Here is a 25,422-nt window from a genome sequence, read left to right on the forward strand (position 1 = left end):
AAAAATGTTTCACGATGAGTCTGGTTTACCAGGCTACGGACATAGGGATTTGGGGGGGCGATTTCAAATTACCAATGCAGGACCCCTACACCCCAATATCTGTCACATTTGGTACCTACCATGGGAAAAACGGACATAAAGATTCAACGAAATAAGACAAAAACGCCCATCAAAATGAGACATAGACGTCTGTCCCTGTCATTATCTGTCATACGCATTAATCCTTTTTTTGTGGTGAATATGACTGTTATTTCTGCCAGAGGGGGGCCCGTTGTAATCTGGGACCAGCTAGCAAAATCGGCCCCTGAGCATAGAACACCCTTCCAGCCACAGTTGAGGGGGGTTCTAGTAAAAAGCCATGCTTACCTGTGGAGGGTCCCTCAGTACAGCAGCAGCAGAGCGGTCAGGAGCTGAAGGGAGGAGTACTGGACAGACTGGACACCCATCCCTGTCCTTTATAGCCGACCCCTATAGCTCTCCACCCGCATCAGCAGAAAACACTAAGTTCTGTCATGAGCACTCTGACTCCGTAAGCATGTTGATCTACTCTCAGGGACACTGAGGGGGATCTGGCCAGGCCAGGGGCCACACGACAGGCCAGGGGCCACACGACAGGGGTGGAGAGGGAGGTGAGGTGAGGGGCCCTGGAAACCTGCTGGGGGCCAACCATGGTGACCTGCAGGTGTAGCGATATAAAGCACACAAACGCTCTCTCTCACTCATTCACTCACTCTCCCAAACACACACACACACGCAGAGGGTTGACTCAGAGGAACCAGAGTTTGGTGGTGACTCATATGGATGATGTAGTTAGCAGAGGTTGAATGAGACCGGGGCTCTCCGGGACCCAGCCCCGGCACATAGGTTCCCAAAACCCGGTCCACTCTTGAGACATGCTGTGTGACTCACGTGGGCTGGTTGCTCTACGATAGAAAAATACTGACGTTTTCCTCTTTTCTGCTAATAACGTTGATTTCCTCACAGGCCCTGTCGGTTTCCAGAGTCACAGTCAGAGTGAAACGGCGAGCAAGTTCTAGTAAAACGGAAAAGCAAATTTACTGCTTTTTCACTTTCTCTTCTTACGGTAAAAATGATGCCCAGGCCTGAAAGCTTGACCCACACAGTGAGGTGGCTCTGTTAGGCCCATAATGACAAAGTGAAAAAGGTTGTTTTTAGAAATGTTTGCAAATGTATTAAAAATAAAACATTGAAATATCACATGTACATATGTATTAAGCAGAAGTCTTAGGCCACCTAAATGCTATTTATCTGGGCAATGTGTTTATTTGCTCATAAATACACTAGAACATTACAATAATGTCTAAGGTCCAGAGTGCTCCCCACAAGCATAGTAAAAGCTGTGGGTTAGGGTTGCGTGTGGATGTGAACTTTATCCAAGATTAGCTGTACTACAGTGAATATCTTTTGTCATTATTGGCCAACAATTCCTCTCTAGTTTTAAGTATTTGATGGCATTTCCACTTCTGCTATACCAGCTGCTGGTGCAGACAGGATGGCCAGGATGAGATCATGAACATGGTGTGTGGTGTAGCATCACCATCTCCATAGAACGCAACTAGGAAAAGAAAGCGGTCGATACTGTCCTGATTACTCATCTCCGTCTTGATGACTTCATCTCTGTGGGTCATATCCTGTTTTCATATATTCCAACAGTAAAATGTTTTGGTTGTGGTTTGAATTATGCTCTCGTTCACTCCCTCTCTTTCTGTTCACATGCATCACACACACACACTCTCTCACACACAGAATGGAAACATCACCCAATACTTACAACTAGAGAGAAATTGCTGGTCAGCAATTACAAAAGTCTCACTGTCGTACAGCCGATCTTTGATAAGGTTCACATGTATCACACACACAATTCATGTACTACCTCCAAATAGCCACTAGTGGTCACCAACAACTCTCCAACCTGAATCATCAGATTTCTAGACCACATGGATGGGGTAATGCTGATCAGAGGAATCTGAATGTAAATGGATTTTCTATAAGACATTACATCCAGAGGGTCTTGAGTTGTCTGTGGCTCTACCATCTCTCTCTCTCCACGGGGCCTGAGTCTAGCTGTGCCCTTCATTCATGTGGATTTATCATGTTGCGTATGCTAGTATAGCTGCCTATTAGGTATTTATAGAATAACTCCTGTTATTGGATATTTATTTCAATCAATCAATCAAAGCTTTATTTGTATAGAGTATATAGTATAGTATATTCTTAGGAGTTTGCTATATTTGATCTATATGTATATTTGTGCGTGTTGTTTATTCCTTGTGGACCTAAAGGACTGATTGATTCCTGCCCTCCAGCTTCATTGATTCTTCATCAGCTAGTCGTCTATTTATAACCAACATGTCAACCTTGGAAGGAGTCAACCGTAGGGTATATCACGACTTTTCGTTCCAGCAAAAACTAAATGTAATCTATTGAACCACTCTACACAGAGAGAATTTCATAATTTCTCTTTGGACTGGAGGGGAACTTTAGCCTGTGTATTTCTATGGAACGTCCACTAGACCAGGCTTTCCCAAACTGTCTTGCGGGCCTCCCCGGGGGGCGTGGAGGGATGGTTAGAAATATAAGGGATTTTTTTTGTTGTTGAATTTTCTGTTTTTTATGAATGAAACGTGATTTTAAAGGTCAAAAAATCTAAATAAATAATGGGAGAGATGTGTACTAAATGTGTGGATAGTGCAGAGAGAGTCTCCCCCCGCAGGCATGAATGTATTGTGTGAAAACGTCATAACGTTAACTAGCAGCAGGTGCCACCGAGCTAACTTAGCTGTGTAACGTTATGGGATAATGGACACATTTGGGGGGTTCGGGGGGCGCGGGCCTGTCACTGTTTTCAGAGGGGAGGCCCACATTGATGGATTTTGGGAACCCATGCACTAGACTGACATGTGAAGACTAGAAAATAAGTAGGGAATAAACTTTTTAGTAAGCAGAGGCAGACTGATTTAAAAACTAAAACGTTTATTAAAAACTAAACGTTTATCATAAACAAGAACATATGAAAACAGAGGGATCGTTAAAAACAAGAACATATAAACAGAGTAGCTATAAAATACACCCGCTGGACAGGATCACTAAAGGCGCTTTCCTGTGGGACAGAAAAGAAAGGTTCAGATCAACAGGCTCAAAACAACAACACAACGCCCTTCTGTGAGGTGTGCTAGGATGCAGTGTGTGTAGTACTAATATGTGTGGTATTATTAAGTGTGTGTTTGTGGTATTAATGCGTGTGTGGTATTAACACCCATGCGCGGTATTGATAAGTGAACGAGTGTGTGCCGTACTAATGAATGTGTGTAGTACTAGTGTGAGTGTGTGTAGGGCGCAGTGTGAGTGTGTGTAGGGGGCAGTGTGAATGTGTGTAGGGTGCAGTGTGAATGTGTGTAGTACTAGTGTGAGTAGGGGGCAGTGTGAATGTGTGTAGGGGGCAGTGTGTGTCTGTAGTACTAGTGCGAGTGTGTGTAGTACTAGTGAGTGTGTAATCATAGTGTGAGTGTGTGTAGGGCGCAGTGTGAATGTGTGTAGGGCGCAGTGTGAATGTGTGTAGTACTAGTGTGAGTAGGGGGCAGTGTGAATGTGTGTAGGGGGCAGTGTGTGTCTGTAGTACTAGTGCGAGTGTGTGTAGTACTAGTGAGTGTGTAATCATAGTGTGAGTGTGTGTAGGGCGCAGTGTGAATGTGTGCAGTCCTAGTGTGAGTGTGTGTAGTCCAGTGTGAGTGTGTAAGGCGCAGTGTGAGTGTGTGTAGTCCTAGTGTGAGTGTGTGTAGTACTAGTGAGTGTGCAGTCCTAGTGTGAGTGTGTAGTCCTAGTGTGAGTTTGTAGGGGGCAGTAGTCTTCACCTCGCCTGTGTGGAGGGCTAGCCGGGGTAGCAGGCTGCTGGTTCTCCTTGGTGTTGTGCTGGAAGGCCTTGCTGGGGTCGAACCTGCGTGGAGCCTGGCCGGCCTGGAGCGGCTCCACCTCCTTCTTCAGCCTGCTCGCCTGGGCTCTCCACTTTGTCAGCTCCTACACACACACACACACACACACACACACACACACACACACACACACACACAGACACACACACAGAGAGAGAGACAGATTAGTATCGCAAGTTTCAACACAGGATATTCATGAAGATTCAACAGAGAGTATTCACACACGAAGCTCGTTGGAGAAGGTTAGCAAGGAAATACGAAACAAATCCAAATAGCATTCATTAAAAGACTTAAGAGTCATCCTCTCACTCGCACCTGTTTGAGAGCAAAGTTCTCGTCTTTCAGCTTCACCACATGCCGGATCTTCTGCCTCTGGTTCTGGTGGCCCAGTAGGCGGGCGTAGGCGTCGGCCAGCCGACCCAGCTCCTCCTGGGTCACCCCGTTCTCGCTCAATAGCGCGTCCCGCTCCGCTGCAAACCCATTGAGCTGCTCCTGGAGGGGTCAAGTCAGTGGTATGGATGTTAACAGTTAATCGACTATCGATTAATCGCCGATAAGAATTTACTTGAGTATTTACTCGATTAATTGCTGGTTAATGGAACAGGGCTGAGTTTCCCAGAGTGCATCGTAGCGCTACGTTCATCGTAAGCTACGGCGTTCATCGTAGCGCTACGATGCCTCTGGGAAACGCAGTCCAGACCTTTTATTTTTTACGAACGTTATCAACAGGAGTTGCGTGAAATGTAATCATGATTTAAGGTCTGACTGCACATGAGGGTGCAAAGCCATGTAGTGAAGGCTAATTGGGATGCCGGGAAATTTCAACGACACAGCGGAAGACACAAAAATGAAGCGAGCAAAGCGCAGTCCAGCGTGGGACGTTCTTATCAATTAATCAACTATTGTTTGTTAAGGTTAATAGTTATCGATTAATGAAATTCACAACCCTAGTCAGTGGGTGTTCATTCGTTCCACGTGCACAACAAGGTCTGGAGGCTCAGGCTGCGTTCCAAATCACATACTTCCATACTATACACATTTAGTATAGTAAAAAAAAGGATGCATATGTCCCAATAGTAGGGCTGGGTATCGATTAGAATTTCAAGAATCGATTCGATTCCGATTCACAAGGTTCAGAATCGATTATCACGATTCAATTGGATTCGGTTAGTCTTACTAAAACCTGTTTTGTTTTTTTTAGCTGTAACCTTAATTACATGACTGCCAAGTTATGCAACACATCAACAGGCCTACTACGGCTGGGTATCGATACTGATTTCCAAAAACGAATGAATTAATCATAGAAGTGTTTCGACCAATAAACTACATTTTACACCATGAATAAACTACATTCCCCACGGTGCCGTCTTTAGTCGTGACCCCTGCTCACTGGACTGACCTGGAAGGGCTTGACCTTGGAGAAGAGCTCCTCATATTTCATCCTCCACTGCTCCGTCTCCGCTCCTGAAGAGCTGGAGAGAGAGAGAGAGAGAGAGAGAGAGAGAGAGAGAGAGAGAGAGAGAGAGAGAGAGAGAGCGAACAGCAGGGCTTTGGTTCAAGTCCCATTTTAATTTACAGTTGATTCCGCTTAAATTTGAGGTGGATGACATCGGCGCGGCAGATAAGATTCGAATCGCATTTTAATTTAGATTTTAGAGCACTTCAAAATGAATGGATCTCCTGAGAGTACTGTAGGCTGTGGGAGGGTTGACCAGCCACCATCTGGCTCACCTGTTCTCCAGGCTCTGAAGCTCCTTTCTCTGCTGCTCCATCTCCCACTGCAGAGCCACCTTCTCCTGCACAGTCACCTCAACCTGGTTCCTCAGGGCCCTTCTGTCCTGTTCCGCCTCTTCTACCTGGTTCTGAAGGTTCTCCTTCTCCTGTTCCACCTCTTCTACCTGGTTCTGAAGGTTCTCCTTCTCCTGTTCCACCTCTTCTACCTGGGTCAGAAGGTTCTCATTCTCCTGTTCCAACTCTTCTGCCTGGTTCTGAAGGTTTTCCTTCTCCTGCTCCAACATTCTTTGCGCCTCCTCTCTCTCTCTTCTCTCTTTCTGCGACTCCTCTCTCTCCTGCTCCAACTTTCTCTGCACCTCCTCTCTCTCCTGCTCCAACTCTTCTACCTGGTTTTGAAGGTTCTCCTTCTCCTGTTCCAACTCTTCTACCTGGTTCTGAAGGTTGCCCTTCTCCAACTTTCTCTGCACCTCCTCCATTTCCTTTCTCTCTTTCCGCACCTCTCTCTCCTGTTCCAACTTCTTCTGCACCTCCTCTCTCTCTTTCTGCACCTCCTCCCTCTCCTGTTCCAACTTCTTCTGCACCTCCTCTCTCTCCTTTCTCTCTTTCAGCACCTCCTCCCTCTCCTGCTCCAACTGTCTCTGCGCCTCCTCTTTCTCCCGTCTCTCCTCCTGTAGTCGGGTGTTCAGGGAGGCGTGGCTCTCCTCCCCTCTCCTCATGTCCTCCTCTCTCTGGGCCAGACGAGTCTGGACATCCAGCAACATCCTGGACAGAGACAGACCAAAAAAGAGAGAGGGAGAAAGAAAGGAGGGGGAGAGGGTGAGAGGAGGGACAGAGGGGAGAGAGAGAGAGAGAGAAAGAGGGACAGAGGGAAGAGAGAGAGTGAGAAATAGAGAGAGAGTGAGTGAGACAGAGAGAGGGACAGAGAGCGAGTGAGAGAGAAGGAGGGAGAGAGGAGGGACAGAGGGGAGAGAGAGAGTGAGACAGAGAGAGAAGGAGGGACAGAGGGTGAGAGGAGGGACAGAGGGGAGAGAGACAGAGAGAGAGAGAGAGAGAGAGAGAGAGAGAGGAGGGAGAGGGTGAGAGGAGGGACAGAGGGGAGAGAGACAGAGAGAGAGAGAGAGGATGAGAGGAGGGACAGAGGGGAAAGAGAGAGAGAGAGAGAGTGTGTGAGAGAGACAAGGAGGGAGAGAGGGTGAGAGGAGGGACAGAGGGGAGAGAGAGAGAGACAGAGAGGAGGGAGAGCGGGTGAGAGGAGGGACAGAGGGGAGAGAGAGAGAGAGTGAGACAGAGACAGGGAGAGACAGAGAGAGAAGGGAGAGTGAGACAGAGAGAGACAGAAAGAGAGAGAGAGAAGGGAGGACAGAAGAGAGGGTTGGTCCTACCGTGCGTACTCCTCCCTGGCCTTCTCCTGGATCAGCTGGACAGAGAGGTGTGTCTCCTCCTGCCGCTCCTTCTCCTCCCTCACACTCTTCACCTCCTCCTCTCTCCGCTGGGCAGCCCGCTCCATCTCTCCTTTCATCTGCTCGGTCACCCTCTCCACCTCCTCCTCCAGCTCTCTCCCCCTCTCCTCTGCTCCTCTCAGAGCTTGTTTGTTGCTGGAGAAGAGCCATAATTGAAATGGGCCAAACGGTATTTGCAAAGATCCAAGTCGCGGAGCACACAGGGCGGCTGTAGCTCAGTTGGTAGAGCAGGTCGTTCAGTGATCAAAGGGTCAGTGGTTCGAATCCCAGCTCCAACTGTCCACATGTCAGTGTCCTTGAGCAAGACAGTGTCCTTGAGCAAGACACCTAACCCCAAATTGCTCCCAATGAGCAGGTTAGCACCTTGCATGGCAGCTACCGCCATTGGTGTGTGAATGTGTGTGTGGAAAAGCGCCATATAAGTGCAGTCCATTTACCAAAGTGGTCGGCTGTACTGTTCCGGTTTCGGCCTGTAGACGCTCTTGCCAAATGGATGAAATGGTAGATGGACTGCACTTTTGCAGTGCTTTTATCCAAAGCGCTTCACAATGGCCTCTCATTCACCCATTCACACACCTATGGCAGCTGCTGTGCAAGGTGCCAGCCTGCTCATTGGGAGCGTTTTGGGGTTCAGTGTCTTTGCCCAAGGACACTTTGACATGTGGACAGGAGGAGGCGGGATTTGAACCGCCGACCCTACGATCATTGGATGACCCGCTCTACCACTGAGCCACAGCTGCCCCACAGTTTTAAAACGCATACATTTTATAAATAACAAAACAACATTTAGGATTTGAGTGAAAGGAGGGGAATGCTGACCTCTCCAGCTGGTAGGCAAGTTCTCCAATCATGGCCAGGGACTGTGTGTGCGCCTCCTGCAGTCTGGACATGGCAGCACAGTGTCTCTCCTCCATAGAATGTCTCTCACTGCTCCACCTGAGAGGAAACGCACATACACAGTAAGAGCACCTCCACTATAATCTTTAAAAAGGTCTAGTGGGTAACTTTAAGCGTTTTATCCTGCTCGGCAGGATAAACAAGCTTCTTGTCTTTGAAATCGAGAGTTTAACATGTTTTTGAAAGATTTTTCAAGGTGCCCATCCACATCCATTGTATGACCTAAACGGTGGTAGAGCAATTATCAGACTTTCTCAGAAGTGCTAGCTTTGTCAACGTTTTGATCTGAACCATTGATCTGATCATAAGTAACCTTAAAACAGGGCTAAACATGCATTTTGTCTTTACTATTCCTTTACTATTCCTTTAGTATCCCGCAGGACGGTGCAGAATCAACTGTCCACTAGAATCCCCCCCAAAGTCTATTTTCATTGCACAAATGATCTGTCTTTACTTTGAGCACACAACCTGCTCCTCCTCGCTGACTCCTCTCACCTGAGCACACAACCTGCTCCTCCTCGCTGACTCCTCTCACCTGAGCACACAACCTGCTCCTCCTCGCTGACTCCTCTCACCTGAGCACACAACCTGCTCCTCCTCGCTGACTCCTCTCACCTGAGCACACAACCTGCTCCTCCTCGCCGACTCCTCTCACCTGAGCACACAACGTGCTCCTCCTCGCCGACTCCTCTCACCTGAGCACACAACCTGCTCCTCCTCGCTGACTCCTCTCACCTGAGCACACAACGTGCTCCTCCTCGCTGACTCCTCTCACCTGAGAACACAACGTGCTCCTCCTCGCTGACTCCTTTCACCTGAGCACACAACCTGCTCCTCCTCGCTGACTCCTCTCACCTGAGCACACAACCTGCTCCTCCTCGCTGACTCCTCTCACCTGAGCACACAACGTGCTCCTCCTCGCTGACTCCTCTCACCTGAGAACACAACGTGGTCCTCCTCGCTGACTCCTTTCACCTGAGCACACAACCTGCTCCTCCTCGCTGACTCCTTTCACCTGAGCACACAACGTGCTCCTCCTCGCTGACTCCTCTCACCTGAGCACACAACCTGCTCCTCCTCGCTGACTCCTCTCACCTGAGCACACAACGTGCTCCTCCTCGCTGACTCCTCTCACCTGAGCACACAACGTGCTCCTCCTCGCTGACTCCTCTCACCTGTCCTGAGCACACAACCTGCTCCTCCTCGCTGACTCCTCTCACCTGTCCTGAGCACACAACCTGCTCCTCCTCGCTGACTCCTCTCACCTGTCCAGCTGTAGTTTGGTCTCTGCCAGCTCCCTCCCCAGCTCTGCTTTCTCCTGCTGCAGGGCCTCCTGCCTCCTCGTCTCCTGCTGCTCCTCCCTCCTCTCCTCCCCCCTCCTCTGTTCCAGCTCCTCCAGGGCGGCCAGCTCCCCCAGAGCCTCCTCAAGCTCATCCTCCAGCTGCCTGTTCTCCTCGCCCATCTGCTCCTTCACTCGCTCCAGGGCTGAGGCCAGCGTGTCAGCACGCACCTGCAGGAGAGGGAGTAGGGGGAGGGAGGGAATGAGAGAGAGATGGGGAGGAGAGAGAGATGGAGAGGAGAGAGAGAGTGGGTGGAGAGAGAGTAGGGGGAGAGAGAGAGAGATGGGGAGGAGAGAGAGAGAGATGGGGAGGAGAGAGTAGGAGGAGAGAGAGTAGGGGGAGGAGAGAAAGTAGGGGGAGGGAGAGAGAGAGATGGGGAGGAGAGAGAGTAGGGGGAGAGAGAGAGAGTAAGAGAGAGTAGGGGGAAAGAGAGATGGGGAGGAGAGAAAGTAGGGGGAGGGAGAGAGAGAGAGATGAGGAGGAGAGAAATTAGGGGGAGAGAGAGAGATGGGGAGGAGAGAGTAGGGGGAAAGAGAGAGATGGGGAGGAGAGAGTAGAAGGAGAGAGTAAGGGGAGGGAGGGAGAGAGAGATATGGAGAGATGGGGAGGAGAGAGTAGAGTAGAAGGAGAGATGGGGAGGAGAGAGTAGAAGGAGAGATGGGGAAGAGAGAGAATGAGAGAGTAGAAGGAGAGAGAGCAAGAGAGTAGAAGGAGAGAGAGCAAGAGAGTAGAAGGAGAGATGGGGAGGAGAGAGCGCGAGAGTAGAAGGAGAGATGGGGAGGAGAGAGCGAGAGTAGAAGGAGAGATGGGGAGGAGAGAGCGAGAGTAGAAGGAGAGATGGGGAGGAGAGAGCGAGAGTAGAAGGAGAGAGCGGGAGGAGAGAGCGAGAGTAGAAGGAGAGAGCGGGAGTAGAAGGAGAGATGGGGAGGAGAGAGTAGAAGGAGAGATGGGGAGGAGAGAGTAGAAGGAGAGATGGGGAGGAGAGAGAGTAGAAGGAGAGATGGGGAGGAGAGAGAGTAGAAGGAGAGATGGGGAGGAGAGAGAGAGAGTAGAAGGAGAGATGGGGAGGAGAGAGAGAGAGTAGAAGGAGAGATGGGGAGGAGAGAGAGAGAGTAGAAGGAGAGATGGGGAGGAGAGAGAGAGAGTAGAAGGAGAGATGGGGAGGAGAGAGAGAGAGTAGAAGGAGAGATGGGGAGGAGAGAGAGAGAGTAGAAGGAGAGATGGGGAGGAGAGAGAGAGAGTAGAAGGAGAGATGGGGAGGAGAGAGAGAGAGTAGAAGGAGAGATGGGGAGAGGGTAGAAAAAGAGATGGGGAGGAGAGAGAGAGAGTAGAAGGAGAGATGGGGAGGAGAGAGAGTAGAAGGAGAGATGGGGAGGGGAGAGAGAGTAGGGGAAGGGAGAGAGAGAGTAGAATGAGAGATGGGGAGGAGAGAGATGGGGAGGAGAGAGAGAGTAGAGGGAGAGATGGGGAGGAGAGAGTAGAAGGAGAGATGGGGAGGAGAGAGTATAGGGAGAGATGGGGAGGAGAGAGCGAGAGAGTAGAAGGAGAGATGGGGAGGAGAGAGAGTAGGAGGAGAGGGAGAGATGGGGAGGAGAGAGAGAGTAGAAGGAGAGATGGGGAGGAGAGAGAGAGTAGGGGAAGGGAGAGAGAGCAGAAGGAGAGATGGGAGGAGAGAGAGAGTAGAGGGAGAGATGGGGAGGAGAGAGCGAGAGAGTAGAAGGAGAGATGGGGAGGAGAGAGAGTAGGGGAAGGGAGAGAGAGAGCAGGAGAGATGGGGAGGAGAGAGTAGAGGGAGAGATGGGGAGGAGAGAGAGAGTAGAAGGAGAGATGGGGAGGAGAGAGAGTAGAAGGAGAGATGGGGAAGAGAGAGAATGAGAGAGTAGAAGGAGAGATGGGGAGGAGAGAGAGTAGAAGGAGAGATGGGGAGGGGAGAGAGAGTAGAAGGAGAGATGGGGAGGAGAGAGAGATGGGGAGGAGAGAGAGAGTAGAGGGAGAGATGGGGAGGAGAGAGCGAGAGAGTAGAAGGAGAGATGGGGAGGAGAGAGAGAGTAGGGGAAGGGAGAGAGAGAGCAGGAGAGATGGGGAGGAGAGAGAGAGTAGAGGGAGAGATGGGGAGGAGAGAGAGTAGAGGGAGAGATGGGGAGGAGAGAGAGATGGGGAGGAGAGAGAGTAGAAGGAGAGATGGGGAAGAGAGAGAATGAGAGAGTAGAAGGAGAGAGAGTAGAAGGAGAGATGGGGAGGGGAGAGAGAGTAGGGGAAGGGAGAGAAAGAGTAGAAGGAGAGATGGGGAGGAGAGAGAGATGGGGAGGAGAGAGAGTAGAGGGAGAGATGGGGAGGAGAGAGCAGAAGGAGAGATGGGGAGGAGAGAGAGTAGAAGGAGAGATGGGGAGGAGAGAGAGAGAGTAGAAGGAGAGATGGGGAGGAGAGAGAGTAGAAGGAGAGATGGGGAGGGGAGAGAGTAGGGGAAGGGAGAGAGAGAGTAGAAGGAGAGATGGGGAGGAGAGAGAGAGTAGAAGGAGAGATGGGGAGGAGAGAGAGAGTAGGAGAGATGGGGAGGAGAGAGAGGAGAAGGAGAGATGGGGAGGAGAGAGAGAGAGTAGAAGGAGAGATGGGGAGGAGAGAGAGTAGAAGGAGAGATGGGGAGGAGAGAGAGTAGGAGGAGAGATGAGGAGGAGGGAGAGAGAGTAGAGGGAGGGAGAGAGGGGGACAGGATTCAGTGTGGCAGAGATAAACAAACACGTCTGGAACTCTGGGCCTTGTAGAGTCTGATGGAGAAGAGCGGTGTGTGTGTGTGTGTGTGTGTGTGTGTGTGAGAAAGACAGACCTTCTCCTTCTCCAGCGCCTCAGCCAGGGCAGTATGAGCCAGTTGTAGCTGATCCTGCGCCTCCTTCTCCCCCTTCCTGCTCTCCTGTAGGGAACCCAGCTCTGATTTCAGCTCCTGCACTCTCCCCTGACTCTCCTCCTGGGTACGACCTGCAGAACACACACGCACACACAAACACACACACGCGCGCGCACACACACACACACACACACACACACACACACACACACACACACACACACACACAGACACACACGCGCACACACACACACACACACACACTTAGCAGTCTGGAAACACTTAAAAATAAAAATAAAAGTCTGTTATGACCGTTACTTGACCATCAAACACACACACACTTCTCTTCCTCACAGAGCACACGTGCAGTCTTTAAGCTGAATCCCAAATCGCGCACTTAGGCGAAAGTGCAGAGCACTCGCGGCCTTGTGCCCTTACATGCGCGTTCCCGCTAAGTCCACAAGGGCTCAGGGTAGTCCCAAAACGGAATTGCTAGGTCCACAAGTGCGCCACGCCGCCATTTTGCGCACTTCAACCGCACTTACTGAAAGTCCGCAATTTCACGGACTTAGGAGCAGAAAATACCCACAGCCCACCGCGTCTCATGTGACACAGTGCTTGAGTGCATCCGAGTCATGATCCGAGTGCATCACACATAAATGATGACATTTGCAGATAACACAACATTTATCTTGAAATCCACATGCTGCAAACATATCCCACCCAACATAATTTTTTAATTATTATTAAATTAAAACAGACGTCAATCGGTCAATTTGCAGAGCTGAAGGGAGCGTCAGAGCAGCCTCTGCGTCGGAGGAACGCGGCAGCCAATGAAAACGAAGTGGGAGGGGCATTGAGCGAAACTGGAGTGCTGTCCCATTTAATTCACGGCCCTGCACCCTCTGGCCCTTCCAGCTGACGTCAATTAAGTGCTCAGGCCTCAGGCCACAAGTGCGAGGGGCCGCAAGTGCGGTGTGCGCACTCAGATTGGGATTCAGCTTTTCTCACACACACACACCTTTCTCCTCCTCCAGTAACAGACACCTCTTCCCCAGGTGGGCGAGCCTCTCCTCTAGCTCTGCCTCGGCCCTCTTCAGCACCTCCCTCAGCCCGGCTAGCTCAGACTCCTGCTGCCGCACTGCACCCTGGGAATCCTGCACCGCCTGCTTCACCTGCTGCAGCTGCGCCTGCACCTCGCCCAGTGCACCCTGGGAAGACTTCCGCTCGAGCTCGCAGCATTCCAGGAGCTTCTCCGTCTCTCCCAAAGCACCCTGGGAGGCCCAGAGGTCCTGCTGACGCGTCTCGGACTCCTCCTCCTTTTGACGCAGTGCATTCTGGGCCGCCTGTAGCTCCGAGGTGCACCGCTCTAGCTCTCTTTCCAGGTTACTGCGAAACAAGTCACGAGGTCAGAGTTCAACCCCACGTCCTGTGGAAGATATCCACTTCATGTTTCCTGAGGCCGTCAACCCTTTACTGACTTCTGATCACTTTGCAGGTGAAGAGACGATGGAAAGTCATGGATGATCATGTAGGCGTTGTTAGGAGTGTTGGCTTACCCCACTTTCTCCAGCTGAGACTCAGTCAAGCTGTGCTCCTCAGTCTTCTCTCGAAGCTGCATACGCAGGTCCTAATACACACACACACACTTTTATCATGATTAACCTAGAACTGATTTTGAACACACACTTATTATGATTAACCTAGAACTGATTTTGAACACACACACACTTATGATTAACCTAGAACTGATTTTGAACCAAGATATTAAAGGGCTATTCCCTTGGTTGCTTACATTCTGTTTCTCACTCAGTTCAGTCTGGCCAGGCTCAACATAAATCTGTCGGCCAGGCCAATCAGAGTCCTATGAGGACCTACTGGCAGCTACGGGGGAGGATTACGTGTGACTGTTAGCCTGTCATAGACGGATGGTTCATCCAATCCCCTGCCAAATATTTGTGAAAGTACCTGCCCTTTTCCGAGCAGTTTCCAACTACGCATTCCCAGATGGTTCTGTGTAACAAACCATCTGGCGCCTCATGTAAAATGTAGTTTTAGTGTGAGGACAGTTTGTAGTGTGAGGACAGTTTGTGGTGTGAGGACAGCTTGTGGTGTGAGGACAGCTTGTGGTGTGAGGACAGCTTGTGGTGTGAGGACAGTCTGTAGTGCGAGGACAGTCTGTAATGTGAGGACAGTTTGTAGTGCGAGGACAGTTTGTAGTGTGAGGACAGTTTGTAGTGTGAGGACAGTCTGTACCTGGATCTGGTCATTGGCCGTGTCCAGGTATCCCTGCAGAACCCTGATCTCCTCTCTCAGCCCCTGAATCACAGCTGGGGACACACAGAGATTACGCACACGCCACACACCACAAACACGCACGCACACAGATGGACACTTGCAGGCACACACACGACTCACCATGTAGTTGATCCATCTCATTCTCTATCTCCTCATTCTGGGTTTTGGTTGCTTGGTGCAAGTCCTCTGGAAAGTAAAATCACACAGCAGACTTTAACATTCCATCTCCTCTAACAACAACCGGACCTTCTGCATGTGGTCAGATGATTGCTCTGGAGTAGGGTTGCAGATTTCAAAGAATTTCATTAATCGATAACTATTAATCTTAACAAACAATAGTCGATTAATTGATAAGAACGTCCCGCGCTGGACTGCGCTTTGCACGCTTCATTTTTTTGTCGTCTTCTGCTGTGTCGTTGAAATTTCCCGGCATCCCAATTAGCCTTCACTACATGGCGTGGCGCCCTCATGTACAGTCAGACCTTAAATCATGATTACATTTCACGCAACTCCCGTTGAAAACGTTCGTTCCCCAAAACAAAAAAAAGTTATGTTCCATTAACAAGCAATTAATCAAGTAACCAAATCTTACGAGTAAATTTCCAAATGGGCAATAAATTGATAGTCGATTAACTATTAAAATCCCTACTCTGGAGATACCCTGACAAAGACAGCTTGCCGTCGAAATAATGGTAGCCTAAAGAGTAGTGTGAGCTAGAGTGTGCAGTGACCGCTGCGGATTCAGCCAGCACCTCTCCAGTACAGTTTTAAAAAAACAGCTAAAAGAATGTAAGTATAGGTAAAACATAGTTAGTTGGCTTAGATTCATGTTAACATATTAGAATAGAATGTCTTGAAGTGTGTGAGGGTTTTGAGTGGTAGGGGGTGATTTGGGGGGTGCTGGGTGGGTGGGGTGGCTTTGGGTTTGTGTAATGTTAAATGTTTATGTATAATGCATGTCGATGTTTGTATTTTTTTGTGTGGACCCCAGGAAGAATAGTTGCTACCCTGGTGGCAACTAATGGGGATCCAATCAAACAAATAAATAATGGTCTGGTCTGGTGTACCAGTGAGCTGACCCTGGTCTGGTCTGGTGTACCAGTGAGCTGACCCTGGTCTGGTGTACCAGTGAGCTGTCCCTGGTCTGGTGTACCAGTGAGCTGTCCCTGGTCTGGTGTACCAGTGAGCTGTCCCTGGTCTGGTGTAGCAGTGAGCTGTCCCTGGTCTGGTCTGGTGTACCAGTGAGCTGTCCCTGGTCTGGTGTACCAGTGAGCTTCCCCTGGTCTGGTGTACCAGTGAGCTGTCCCTGGTCTGGTGTAGCAGTGAGCTGTCCCTGGTCTGGTCTGGTGTACCAGTGAGCTGTCCCTGGTCTGGTGTACCAGTGAGCTGCCCCTGGTCTGGTGTACCAGTGAGCTGTCCCTGGTCTGGTGTAGCAGTGAGCTGTCCCTGGTCTGGTCTGGTGTACCAGTGAGCTGTCCCTGGTCTGGTGTACCAGTGAGCTGCCCCTGGTCTGGTGTACCAGTGAGCTTCCCCTGGTCTGGTGTACCAGTGAGCTGTCCCTGGTCTGGTCTGGTGTACCAGTGAGCTGTCCCTGGTCTGGTGTACCAGTGAGCCGGGAGGTCCTACCCAGGTCTCCGTTCCTCTCCCTCAGAGCGGAGAGAGTGGTTCTGACTGCCTCCAGGTCCACCTCCAGAACCTTCACCTGGCCCTCGGTGCTGATCCGCAGGAAACTCAGCTCCTGACAAACCAACGACAACAAGTGGTCATGATGGGTCACAACTGACTAGGGATGAAACGGTTACCGGTGTCACGGTAAACCAATTCCTGACGATTAGTATTACCGTTTCAAAATAAATGATCATTAAAACCGTGTTCGATTACCGTGCTTTGAATAACCACGGTAAATAAGCTACCATAGACATACAGTCCGACGTCATTCCCAGTTTCCACTTCAGAGGAAATGATACGTTTACACACCCACATCCAAAAATGCCAAATACCTCACTGCAGCCCTCCTATATCACATAGCAAAGGACATGATGCCCTTTCAACCGTTGAGGCCTGGCTTTCCCTGTTATGTGTTTTTTTTTTTTTTTTAAATAAGTTGTTGAAATGATTCCAGACTGTCCATCAGTACTTATTGAGCATTTTCAGCATGTAAAAAAAAAATACTGTGATAATACCGATAACCGCGGGAATTTTGGTCACTATAAATCGTGGTATGAAATTTTCATACGGTTACATCCTTACAACTGACAACACCTGCAGCCTGAGGACAGGCTCACCATAGAGTAACAATGGTGAGTAATAGAGTATAGAGTATCAATGGTGAGTAATAGAGTAGAGAGTAACAATGGTGAGTAATAGAGTATAGAGTAACAATGGTGAGTAATAGAGTAACAATGGTGAGTAATAGAGTAGAGTAACAATGGTGAGTAATAGAGTATAGAGTAACAATGACACCTGATCGTGTGTGATGGGGTGCAGACTGAGGTGAACATGGGTGGAGATAAGAGGTGTAACAGCAGAAACAATCCTGCACTCACAGACGTATCACAACGGATTGCTTATTTATTGATTGATTTTCAAAGGCACAGGCGACAAAGCGAACGCCGTAGGGTTGAAATGTCCGTTGAATCATGCCTTTTTATGGCTTTACTCAAAAGTGAACAATCTGACATTTTTGGAGCTAATCCACGGGACTAAAGTGGCCTCCATCTGTCCTGTAGCCTACCAGTCTGGTTTATCATCACCACTTTTGCAACTCGCAGTTGCACAGCAAAGGTAGGCTACACTTCGTTCATGGCTAGCTAGGTTGGTCAAGAGTAGTTGTTTGGTTGCTAGGGCTCATTGTTCGTCGTTTTGAAACTCCACAGCAATGTGATAAGTTCTAGGAACTACCTTTCTTGAGTTCAGTAAAATCGATATTAGGACACTGAAATAGTAGGTATTTGTGTCATAAATGTTTCCCGATGATCTAACCGTAGTATACACGCAAGAACTCACTCAAGGTTTGTGGTATATAGCCAATATACCACGGATTGTGCTGATCGACTCGGCTGCGCCTCATGCTTATGACCGCAGCACAACCCGTGGTATATTGGCCATATACCACACCTTCGAGCGAGTTATTGCTTCAATCTAATTGAGGCCGCGGAGGAGAAGAGCCATAGAGTGTGAAGAAGTAAGTAAAGTGATGTCATCACCAGTAAATAGAACATTGGGATTGGTTATTATATTAACATATTAACATTATTAGTTAATAATATAGCACTCTCCGTTCATGTCAATGATGTACGTAATGAAGCTGGCTCAGGGAAGGGAACAGTCATGCGAGGCTTGCGTCAGCAGTACCTTGTCCTTGACATCCAGTTTGTTCCTGGCCTCCATAAGTTCCATGGTGAGGGAGTTGATCCTCATCTTAGTGGTGTCTGCAGAGACCTGTTCAAACACACACACACACACAAAGACACAACCCAACACACTAAGGATCTAGGGTTCAGGATAGGTTCCAAACACCACCGATCTCGCTGGGCATATTAATATGCGTTGTAGGCAGGCCTGTATAGGCAGGCCTGTGTGAGAACACGTTTGCTGGCTGCTGCTCCCGTTCCTGAGTGACCGATGATGGAGCGTCCCTGCTGGTTGTGGTCTGGCATTCCACTGATTATTAACTTTGTCAATATGTCAACAGAGCCATGATGATGGCCGTTTAAAATCAATGGACCTCATTCCTGAACGCAAGAAGAAATTAAGAAGAAATTAAGAAGAAATTTCTTCTTAACTCCACTTACGAAGTTCCCGGGACAATTATGGCATTCCTGAATGGTTTCTTATCTCATATTTGGCTTATCTAAGAACAGGATTTAAGAACGCGGAAATGCAGTCGTAGGTAGGCCAGATTGGAGTGTGCCCGTTCGCAAGGGCTGAATTTATGAGAAATCCGAGGTGATTGCGTTCACATCAATTCTACAGACATCCCAGGCTTGAATAATAATCAATCATAAATACAAGGATATTTGTATCATTTCCAATTACGTTTCACATTCACGATTCTACAAGGCATCGCAGTGTCCTAAAATAAATAAAAGCACTACACAAACACTGCAAATGGCAGTGAATGAATAAATAAGCACTAAACTCAGTCGCTATACTCAGACTCAGCACAACAGCACCTTATATTCCATAGTTGTCAGAATGGACACATCTACATTCTGTAAATAAACGTGAATATCCATAACTACAATATATCATATGGTCCTACATAATATAGATAGGGCATATCAAGATCCATAAGTAGCCTATTCATGCATTTAACTAAACTGTACAATTGAATCTGCTCTCAAGCACATCCCATCCCTTTCATGTGGGCTATATATTTAGAATTTTGTATTAAAAGTCAATATATACCGTCTTGTTTTCTTTTGTTATTTTGTATTGGTTTATTTCACCTTGCTTAAGCTTAGTGTGCACGTTATAAGAGCCAGCGGAGAAACATCTCACTGCTCATTTTACTGGTAGGCTATGTTGCACGTGACGAATAAAATGTTGAATTTGCACGTGACCTTGAACATCAATCATGTCAATTGGGAACGTCTCAACTTGTTCCGCGCTGTCTGGGGATTTTGTGTGCACATGACCCTGTAGTAAGGAGCTGGTGGGGCGTTTATGTATGCAAATTCAGGTGTACGAGAATGCACATTCAACTTAAGAAGGGGAGCACAGCTGAGAACACTTTGGCGGTTTAGGAACACATTTCCACCCGTTCATGAATCCGGCGGGGATCTTTCTTAGGGTTGGTCTTCTGAAGTTTGTAAGAAGACATTTAAGAAGACACTTAAGAAAATGTTCAGGAATGAGGACCAATGTTTCCGAGTACCCCCTGCCAGGCCCCAAAATAATCAATATTCACTCATTTGGAAATCAATAATTATTTGCATTTGGGAGGCTCTGTGTGACACTCCGAAACCTGAGTCAACCTCTGTCGTTGCCTGAGAAACTCATTTTGTGCCACCACACGAGTGCCACTGCTGTCAGCGTTACAGCTAGTGCTTGTAGTCTATGTTTTCTGTTAGTAGCTACTGTATTTAGCTGTGTTGTGGACAGAATTTTAAATGGTGTTGGCATTCAAGTTAGCCAACTAGCCAAGTTAGCAGCAGACAAGCTAATCCAGCACGAATTAGTGCTTAAAAGACGCTCAAACTAAATTTCCTATGGGAGGACACCCAGAACGCCCGCTTAATGTGCCCCCCCCCCACCCACTCCCGGGTGAATACCACCAGGCCTGAAAACAACAGCGGCACCTTGTTCTTGAGCAACACGTTTGCCTTCTTCAGCTCGGACAGCTGTCTCTCCAGAGAGGTGACGCTGGCCGACAGGCCAGTCTTCTCCCTGACGGCCGACAGGAGCTTGGCCTCCACCTTCCTCAGCTCCTCCTCCAGGGAGGCCAGGCGGCGGTCCTGCTCCCCGCGCTGCTGCACCAAGGAGCGGATCTGTGGGGGGAGGTCACAGGGGTCAGACGGGGGGGGGGGGGGGGGGGTCCTCCACAGGGTCAGGGGGACTAGGGTCAGGGGTTGTCCCTATCCAGCCAACCCTACCCATTTTTTACCCTTGGCTCTCTGCTTTCTGTTTCCCCACCTCTGCCTTGCGGCCTTCTCTATGAGCCTGTTCTGCTAAGTGCTTACTGTGCTTTGTTATGTTTCACTCAAATATCATATTAGAGACCACAGGGATAGCTAACAAATAATGGCCTACCATGTAGGCAACTTCTCTGTACCTATTTGTGCACTCTCCTGTCAGTCATGTCTCTCTTATGAAGTATCTAGCCCATGTTTACTGCTCTGTATATGTTCTTAGCCAATAGACACATTTTCCAGGAGCTTGCTTGATCGTCTCGTTGAGAGAGGTCAGGGAAGAATTTTTACAGCTCACTTTTCAGGCCTCCGGGTGAAACTGTTTTTTTGCTTCCCTCTGGAATATGCAGGGGTGGGACCTATGCCCACCCTCCCATTGCTCTCTGTAAAGTGCACTGTGTTGCCTCTGTGTATGAAATGCGCTATACAAATAAAGTTTGATTTGATTTGTTTACGGTCACACAGGGGTCAGGTTAGCCTGAGAACTCTTATCCAACTCCTACTGGGTCAAGGAGGCTAGGGTCAGGGTTCAAATAGAGTCAGGTCTCCTTGTCGATTGATTGGCTTTACTCAGTGAGACACAGGTATGATTGTAATCGATTGGGGTCCACTACTGCAGAGTTGACATGGTTGGCTATTGCTAGCGGTGACTGTGTGGTGATTATGGTTTATGTGTTCAGGGTAAAGTCAGTCTGTAGTAGCTACCTCTTTCTCAAGGAGCTTCTGTTGTTTAATCTGCACGGAGAAGCCACTCTTCTCTCTCCTAACGCTCTCACCATCGGCCTGGGGGCAGAGAATGGTCCATAAGTCATCAAAAAATGTACTGTCACTTGTTATGAAAAAAAGTGCAATTTGTCTTCTGCCTTTCAATCTCAACAATCCCATGGTGTCCTCCATGTGGCCTTACACCACACACACACACCCACACACACGCACGCACACGCACACACGTCACACGCACACACACACAGCAGTGATCCAGCATCTGGAAACTAACCAGGCCATCCGCAGACATGGTCCTTCTCACGGGTGACATGGCGACTTGGAGGGAGGGAGATGGTGGTGGAGCTGCACCCACTGGAAGGAGCGACAAGATGTATTGAGGGATCATAACGTCTCTTTAACTCATGCACAGAAACATAGTGACTGGAAGGAGTGACAGGATGTTACAATTGAAGAATCATAAACCCATTTTCTCACACTTAAGAGGGAGAGAAGGGTTCATATTTAAGAAACGGGCTTTGCGTGATGTGTAGTTGAACTCACCCGCCTTACCAGGCCTGAAGCGCTCAGATTTGTGAAAGGAGGCAGCTCCCTTCAGATCCTCTGGTTTGATTTCGTAGGTGCCCGGGGCCGGAGCACATCCTAACACAAAACAAAAGTGTACAGTGAGATAAGCTAGCTTGCTAGTTAGCGTATAGTATGGTTTTAACAACCGCACTCGGGAGGGGCGGTCTTAAAGTCGCACTGAAACGGACGTTTGAGATCATCTAACTTCAGTAGTTTGACGTATTTCCGAAGCTATGAGGGTGGGAGATATGTTTAGAGCAATTTGATTGGAACATTGACAAGTGGACGGGTTTTAGGAACTGTAGACAGATTCGATAGAAGGATAGCGTTGATTGACGGGTGGATGTCGTGAGATTATTGGCCTAAAATCTAAGGTACCTGTTGTCGTCATTGCACGTGACCTACCGTTTTCCAGGAAGTAAGAAATTATATACTTTGATATAAGATTACAACAAAAGTAGAATTTTGTAATTTTTTGGCATACATCGTTACAATGCTTTTTTTTATTTCAGTGCGACTTTAACGCTGCGACAAGCCTGATTTCTGGGCTTCTGCTAGCTACATTTTAAACTGCAACGGGACAATAACCGACTCTCCTGCAATTACATATCATAGAGAGTCTACCTTCATATGTTCAGCTTGTTATGTGCATATTTAGCTATATAAAATCGACCTCAAAACATCACTATGAATTCTGTGAAGTGTTGCCCTGAAAATATTGCGTGGCGATGCCTCGTCATTGTATGATTCCATATTACTGTACCAACATTACTGTAGATGGGAGTTGGTGGGATGGGCGTTAACGCAGCCCCCCTCCACGATTACAAATTGCTGTGCCATCATCAAAATTAGCAACCCAGTTTAAAACCGACACAACGCCGTTAGATTTGAAAACCGGACTTGTTTAGAGCACATTTTGAGCTACAGAGTAAGCTACATTGTTATCACCAAACGTTGTGTGGTTTTATATATTTAGGGTTTTTAGGACGTTGTCGCGTCAGAGAGGGAGTTATGGGGCGTTCGTTTGTGGTCGGAGGTGGCGAGTCGCAAAATACCTACTTCCGACCTGTGTGCATTCGAGCTATATACCATTATATCACAGTTACCTAGTTATATCTATATACCATTATATCACAGTTACCTAGTTATATCTATATACCATTATATCACAGTTACCTAGTTATATCTAGTGCATTCGAGCAACTGGGGGCTGAGAAACATATCCGAATTTGCGACGAGGAAGTGCGAGTTCATGAGGTGTTTTATTTAATCATTCCTAGTAGCAAGTCGCAATTTGCCACCTCCCAGTTATAAACGAACGCACCATTAACGAGCCCCTCCCACTAGCTTCGTTAGGTCAAAGCACGCCCATATACCACTTTTGCCTAGCTCTGGCTACAAATGTTAGTACGCTAGCTAAATATCTTAACATTCACTTACCTGCTAGCTAGTTTTGACTCAGTTTGAGAGAAAAATAACCAGCACATTAGCTAGTTAGCTATAAACATCTATTGTAGCTAAGCTTGCTAGTTAGCTACACGTAAGAGCTAGCTAGCTGCTAGCAGCCCTCCGTTCAAATTCTGACATCGTTATTCTACTAGCCACTAGGTCACATTACTAACGTCGTTAGGCAGCAAAGTACGTCTAGCTGCATATATGAACTTACCGACGTTCTCATTGAAGCGTTTTACCGGAGCCCTTGAGAAAGACATCTCAGCCAGACAGCAGCACCACCCCGATTGAGCTGAACACAACTAACATTCCCGCATTGAAATTCAAACTAAATGCGCTACGACCAATCGGAAAGTAGATCACGTGACGCTAGCCAATCATATTCTCAGGAAAGGAACGCGTTGGACTTGCGCATGCCCGGTTGGAGGTTATGTGGGGAAAGAGTTATGATGAAAAGGTGCAACATTATTCAAGTAGATTTACTTTAAAAAAATATTTTGTTCACCCAATTGAACAAATTTCACCCAGTTGAAACAGTTATTTTCCCACACAAGAAAACTCATAGCCTGCTGTCAGTTAGACATTTTTATTTCATGAAAATACAACATAATTTAAAAATCCTTTTAACTGGGCCGCTCCACAGCTGCAACACAGCCTCTTACCATAAGACCTCCACCATCATCCCCGTCCGCAAGAAAGCAAGGATCACTGGCCTCAACGACTACAGACCCATCGCCCTGACCTCTGTAGCAATGAAGGTTTTTGAGTGCTTTGTTCTGCGACATCTCAAATCCACCACAGCCCCTCTCCTGGACCCCCTGCAGTTCACCTACAGAGCCAACAGGTCAGTGGATGACGTAGAAACATGGCCCTTCACTTCATTCTCCAGCACCTGGAGTTCGCAGGCACCTACGCCAGGATCCTGTTTGTGGACTTCAGCTCTGCTTTCAACACCATCCTCCCGCTCACTCTGGAGGGCATGCTCTCTCAGATGCGTGCGCCCGACCCCACCTGCAAGTGGATCACAGACGTCTGACAGGAAGCAGGATGTGAAGCAAGCACATCTTTGACTCCAGGACCATCAGCACAGGCTCCCCCCAAGTAGGGCTGTAAAGATTACAAATTTTGCTAGACGATTAATTGTCTCAGAAATAATAGCGATTAATAACATAGTCAAAAAAATTGTCTTTGTACGTTGAGTAGAGAACCTAATGCACCTGTGTGACTTTTCTTGTTTTAGTGGGGTGTGCTTGCAAAGAGCTGAAACTACATTAGCTACATTCCACATCCCCTCATGGCCAAATCACAATGTAACACACCACCTTATAGGTCAAGTCTCTTTATTGTCACATTACTGTGCACAATGAGTGAAATTCTTAGGAGCAAGTTGCCCTTCAACAACACACAGTTACATTGAGTAGAAAAGTAAGATTAAAAAAAGACAGCATATCAAACATATCCACAGGCAATATACACAAAATAAACTTAGACATTATTGTAATATGGTACATTGGTTATAAAGATATGATACTGTATATTGATACAGTATTGTACAGATTGCTATGACTGTGCACTATGGGCATAAAAGTCTGTATACAGTAAGTGTGTCTTTAGCTGCTCTTTAAAACTGTCCACAGACACAGCAGCTCTCAGATCCTGTGGGAGCGCGTTCCACAGTCTAGGAGCCACAGCCCCAAAACTCCACTGGTAGTGGAATTGTTTCCTGAAATAAAAATGACACACATAGGTAAATATAACAAATGAAAAGCACCCTATAAGGCTGTGTGCCGAGTCAGGGGGTGTGGTATAGGAGTGTGCATCAAAAGTCCTTTTATGAAACACACAGGCATGAAATAAATATATTAGGTACACAGCTCCCATGGTGAGGAATGTTGTTCTACCATTTACTACTTCAGCTACCAATACTGATGCAAACACAGACGTCAAAAGCAATGGCATTTGGAGGACCACTATGATTTAATTGTATAAAAGGGCTTATGGTGTAATCTGTCACCTGCTTGACACTGATTTACTGTGTGATCAGTTCACCCTGCTCAAATCCTGATGGATCAAAGGCAAAATTGACAAGTCAGAAGTGAAAGTTTTGCTTGAACTCTTGTCTTCTCTAGTTTGTTTGGAGATCTACCTCTCTCACGTCCAGAGCATCATATTTCATTACGGTTTCGAACGGTTCTTTAGACTTTCTGATACACGAACTCTCTAAAATGGAAGCCGCCATATTCATGCACGTCTGCACAATGTCTATCCCCAATATTTCCTGGCCTGACTCCAAGAGTGCCATCCACGAGTCGATCAAACTTACGGCTCTTCAGATATCCCTTCTACTCACCGTCTTTAGACTTTCTGATACACAAGCTCTCTAAAACGACATCCACACACGACTGGAAGATTACTGTCCTAGGTGGGCTTTTACAGCCTGACTGACACGTCTAAAATCGGCTTGTTAGAAGGGAAAGTTTTGCCTGCTTCTCTGAGCTCTGTCTTCACTAGGTTTGTTTGGAGATC

The 25,422-nt window shown here is 47.9% G+C and overlaps 1 protein-coding gene across 1 annotated transcript; it reads right to left on the reverse strand.

Annotated features, from left to right (window-relative positions):
• Positions 1-549: 549 nt before the first annotated feature.
• Positions 550-23,156, reverse strand: hmmr (hyaluronan-mediated motility receptor (RHAMM); the record flags this gene model as incomplete). The annotated part of the gene is made up of 21 exons (XM_084448553.1): positions 550-569; positions 3,873-4,035; positions 4,266-4,442; positions 5,350-5,422; positions 5,682-5,890; positions 6,296-6,446; positions 7,067-7,279; positions 7,964-8,080; positions 9,307-9,551; positions 12,206-12,354; positions 13,245-13,612; positions 13,783-13,853; positions 14,480-14,553; positions 14,642-14,707; positions 16,148-16,259; positions 17,876-17,962; positions 19,825-20,013; positions 20,860-20,937; positions 21,152-21,231; positions 21,421-21,519; positions 23,111-23,156. 21 exons carry the CDS (start codon positions 23,154-23,156, stop codon positions 550-552), a joined length of 2,787 nt encoding a protein of 928 aa, XP_084304679.1.
• Between the last annotated feature and the right edge of the window lie 2,266 nt (positions 23,157-25,422).

This window comes from Borostomias antarcticus (genome assembly GCF_949987555.1).
Source record: "Borostomias antarcticus genome assembly, chromosome: 14".
NCBI lineage: Eukaryota > Metazoa > Chordata > Actinopteri > Stomiiformes > Stomiidae > Borostomias > Borostomias antarcticus.